This window comes from Urocitellus parryii, chromosome 5, assembly GCF_045843805.1.
Source record: "Urocitellus parryii isolate mUroPar1 chromosome 5, mUroPar1.hap1, whole genome shotgun sequence".
Taxonomy (NCBI): Eukaryota; Metazoa; Chordata; class Mammalia; order Rodentia; family Sciuridae; genus Urocitellus; species Urocitellus parryii.
The window spans coordinates 88,376,934-88,381,630 of NC_135535.1; the positions used below are offsets into that span (position 1 = coordinate 88,376,934).

Here is a 4,697-nt window from a genome sequence, read left to right on the forward strand (position 1 = left end):
CTTTTTTCTAGAACTTTTATTTTTACTTGTGGAACACTGTATACAATTTAGACAAAGAAAGGGAGAAATAAGATTTATTTTTATTTATTTATTTTTTTGTAATTGGACACAATACCTTTATTTTTATTTGTTTATTTTTATGTGCTGCTGAGGATTGAACCTAGCGCCTTGCACATGCTAAGCAAGTGCTCTATCACTGAGCCACAACCTCAGCCCCAAGATTTATTGTTTTGTTTGTTTGTAGTGCTGGAGATTAGCAAGCACTCTGCCACTGAGCTACATCCCCAGCCCAATAATTAATATTTTAATTATAAGAAAATAATCACATTTATTGAACTCCTACCATGCAATGGCTCAGTGCACTTATTGCTGCAATAATGCTACAGAATAAATCATCCCTAAACTCATTGGCTTAGATCTACAAGCATTTACCTTCCCCCTACAGGTCTGTGAATTAGTTGGTTACTCCTTGGTCATGTCAGACAAGAAGCTTACCTCGGGCCTCTGGGTTCCAGGTTCCAGATTGCTAGTTGAGTTGAGGTGTGTTCTGTGTGTTTCCACAGTAATTACCTGGGTTACTTCACTGAAGCACAAAGCAAGACAAACTTTACAAGCATACTTAGAGCCCATGCTTGTTTCCATTTATATTTTATTGGATAAAGCAAATGATACAGCCAAGCCCCAAGTCAATGGAGTAGTGAAATAGAGCTCATTGTCAGTTAGAAGGCAAGTGTAGTGAATATCTGCTGACATCAGTTTAATCTATTACGTAAGACTTCCAGGAAGAAGAGCACAAAAGGAAGAAAAAAGTATAAGCTCCAACCAGGTACAGGGATGCACACTTGTAAACCCAGGGATTTGGGAGGCTGACGTAGGAGGATCTGAAGTTTGAGGTCAGCCTGGACAACTTAGTGGGACCCTATCTCTAAAACATTAAAAGGGCTGGGGTTGTAGCTCAGTGGTAGGGAACATCCTGTGTTCAATCACCAGTCCGCCAAAAAAAAAAAAAAAGCTCCCAAGGGGTAGGAGAAAAGCTTAATTTTTTTTTATGGTTAGAGATAGAAGAGGAGGAATAGGCCTCTCAAAACACCATAAAAAAATAATATAGAGGCGGTGGGGATGTGGCTCAAGCGGTAGCGCACTTGCCTGGCATGCGTGCGGCCCGGGTTCGATCCCTATAGCACCACATACAAACAAAGATGTTGTGTCTGCCGAAAACTAAATAAATAAATATTGAAATTAAAAAAAATAATAATATAGAGGAGCACTATGTGTGATAAGGATAGTGATGAAATGCAACAAGGTATCATATATACATACATTGATGCTGGTGAGAAAATTCATCAACAAATAAGAGGAAAATTAAAATTTTATTTGATTGTATATGATGAATAATAGCTATTTGTGTAAGTTCTTACCTCCTATGAATCACATTCTTTAGGTACCTAAGTAATCATCAAATATATCAAATTGTGTTATTTTAATTATAGCATAAAAATTTATAAGCCAAGTGTCCACAGATTTTTGTCATGTAATCTGATTTTTTGCTGATAATTAGAGAGATGCATGATCTGCTCTTAGGGTAAAAGCAGAGGGAATAGAAATAAAAGAATACATTTAAAGGTGTTTTGCAGAAGTTATTTATCCTCCCAACCCCCACCCCCATCTCTCTTCTGTTTTTTTTCAGAGGAGTTCTTGCTATATGGCCAGGTCTTGAATTTGTAATCCTTCTGCCTCTGTCCCTTAAGTAACTGGGATTGTAGGTATGTACCACAGTGCCTGATGTTTATAGAAATTACTAATGGAAGATAGGAAATAATAGGATATGGGCTTAAAGAATATGTTTGAATCTAAGATATTATCATATACAAGTCCATATAACTTCTTGAATAGTACAGTCAACAAAAGCAAGTAAATGTTAAGGGGTTTGCTATGGTTGGGACCTGGAATATCCCCCAAAGGCTCATGTGTTAAAAGGCTTGATTCTCAGGGTGGTGCTATTGAGAGGTGTGAGGGAGGCCTAGCCAGGCACACATCTGTAATCCCAGCAGTTTGGGAAGCTGAGGCAGGAGGATCACAAGTTCAAAGTTCAGCCTCAACAATGGCAAGATGCTAAGCATCTCAGTAAGACCCTGTCTCTAAATAAAATACAAAATAGGGCTGGGGATGTGACTCAGTGGTTGAGTGCCCCTGAGTTCAATCTCCAGTACCCCACTAAAAAAAAAGATATGAGGCCTAGTGGGAGGTTGGTTTGTCATTCGGGGTATGACCTTAAAGGGGATCATGAAGCCCTACTCTCTTCCTCTTTTCCTTTTTCTTCTTGGTGATAAAATGAGCAGTTTTACTCCCTCACATATTCCCACCATGTGATCTTGCCATTTTGTCATATGTCCCAAAGAAACAAGATCATAGTCCTTGTCATAGTCCCAAAGAAACAAGATCAACCAGTCATAGACCGTAACCTCTAAAACGGAACCAAACTGGTTAGGGGGGTAGCTCAGTGGGAGTGAGCTTGCCTAGAATGTACAAGGTCCTGTGTTAGATTCCCAGCATGGCAAAAATAAAACTGAGCCAAAATAAATCTTTTCTCTTTTTTAAGGTAGTTATCTCAGGAATTTTATTATTGTGATGGAAAGCTAACTAACATAGTGTCTGAGAGATGGTCTCCAAAGATGGCTACCAGCAATTCCTTTCTATCCTATACAAACCTGCTGTTCCTCCCATCCAGAGGAGAAGTATATTTACTCTCTCCTTAAATCTGATATACTTTTGGATGTCTCTTTTGTTTTGTTTTTTTTGCAGTGCTGGGGATCAAACCCAGGGCCTCACATATGCTATGGCAGCACTTTACCACTTTGCTATATCACCAGCCCTTTGTGATTTGTTTTTGTTTTTTTTTTTTTAGCACGCAAGGCGGGAGAGCCCACACCCCAGTTTTAATGTGCATGTTCAGAAGCAGAGAGGAAGGTCAGTGAGGACAGCCCGGCCAGGACCCCCCTTTCGCAGCTCTGCTCTGGACACTGGTGGTTCACCATGCCACATCATCCGTGCTCTCTGCCAAGCACTGTGCGAGGTGGCTGTCCATGTCCAGCTGGGCCACCCCGGGGCTGAACTCCTTCTGGCACATTGGGCAGCTCTGCAGGGCTGGGGGCCCCTCCACAGACAGCTGCTCCTGGACGCTGGGGGTCCCGCAAGGATCAGGCTCAGGGGGTCCTTTCAGGGACCCACTGGGGGACTCTGGGTGACACCCAGCCCAGTAGAAGCAGCCCAGGCCCCCCAGGGCAGACGGAAAGGGTGTCCAAGAAAAGGCCTTGGGTCCAACGGTGAAGGTCTCAGGAGGCAAGGTAGGCTCGGGATCAGGCCCAGGTTCCTGGCTGGGGAAAGCGGGAAGGGGGGGCAGCAGGTCGCCGTCGTCCAGGGCCAGATCCGAGCTCGCTATGCGCAGCAGCCAGGCCCAGGGTTGGCTCTCGCTGTCCGCCAGCAGAAACCAGGGGCCGCGGCCAGGAGGTCTCACCCGTCCCCCAAGCGCGGCCTCCGGCGGCTCAGCCTCCCGCACGGCCTCCTCCGCGCCGCCTCCATCTGCCCGCGTGCGTCCGGCGGAACTGTGATTTGTTTTGACCAGTGAGATATGGCAAAATTTATATGAAACAACTGTGGGCCTTTCTTTTAAGGAATCATGTTAAATATTTCAGCTTCAGGGGAACTCTCAGCAGAATGTAATCATATGGGTAACCCTAGCTAATGCCATGTTGGCAGTTATCATTCAACTGAGTCTAGACAACACACAGAATCATGAAAAAGTACAGTGTTATTTCAGGCTAATACATTTTGGGATGGTTTGGTCTTCTTCAATGGACAGAAACTGGCATTGGGTGTGGAAGTCAGCCATAACAATAACCTTAAAATACATAGCAACGACTTTTGGACTAAGTGGTGGACAGAGAATAGAATGTGAGAAGACTGTGGAAGTGGACTGGTAAGGCAGTGAGGAAGCAGTTGATAAGTACTAGAAAGAACAAAAGTAACATTAGTGGAAGCCAGAGAGGCACCAAGGGAAATTATTATTATTGGAGATTAGGAAAGAGAAACCTCAAGTGTGTAGTAACAGAACAATCAGTAAGCTGGTCATCTGTAACAACTGACTTAAGAACTGAATTATCCAACAGAGATCAACTGATGATCTATTATGTTCTGGACAGTAGGCTAGGGATCAGGGGATAAGTAAGTGTTACAAGATGACAAGTTTAACAGTTTTCTGAATAATTCTGAAAGTATTGGTATCTTCTAGCAATTAAAGGTAGTAGGGCTATTTATCTACACACACCCCACCCTTCCCTTTGATATCAGTTATATCCCATTGAACTTATTGATATGTTTATGGAGATTTCCAGGCAGGATGTTCATTCCAATTGGTTTCTTTTAGCAACAGCATATGATAATATATTAATAGAAAGGTGAGAGTGGAAAAAAAAAAGGATTTTTCAGATTTAAAACACAATTTAGAGGGCATAAAGGATCCCGGGCTATTTTTCTAGTGGGCAAAAAAAAAAATTCTAAAAACAAGAAAAGTCTCCAGGGAACAGTTCAAGTCCAGAGTTCTGCCAGTAAATCTGTGAAGATAAGAGCATACTGTAAGACCCTCTGGTAACTTGTAGATCCTTAGAGATATATAGAAGGGATTTTTAGAATTGTAAAAC

General features: G+C 42.4%; 1 protein-coding gene across 1 annotated transcript; it reads right to left on the reverse strand.

Annotated features, from left to right (window-relative positions):
* Positions 1 to 2,979: 2,979 nt before the first annotated feature.
* LOC113185295 (Fanconi anemia core complex-associated protein 20-like) lies at positions 2,980 to 3,579 on the reverse strand. Its single transcript, XM_026392380.2, has 2 exons — positions 3,515 to 3,579; positions 2,980 to 3,470 (listed from the first exon to the last, which is right to left on the reverse strand). The coding sequence occupies exons 1-2, from the start codon at positions 3,577 to 3,579 to the stop codon at positions 3,029 to 3,031; spliced, it is 507 nt and encodes a 168-aa protein (XP_026248165.1). The 3' UTR covers positions 2,980 to 3,028.
* Between the last annotated feature and the right edge of the window lie 1,118 nt (positions 3,580 to 4,697).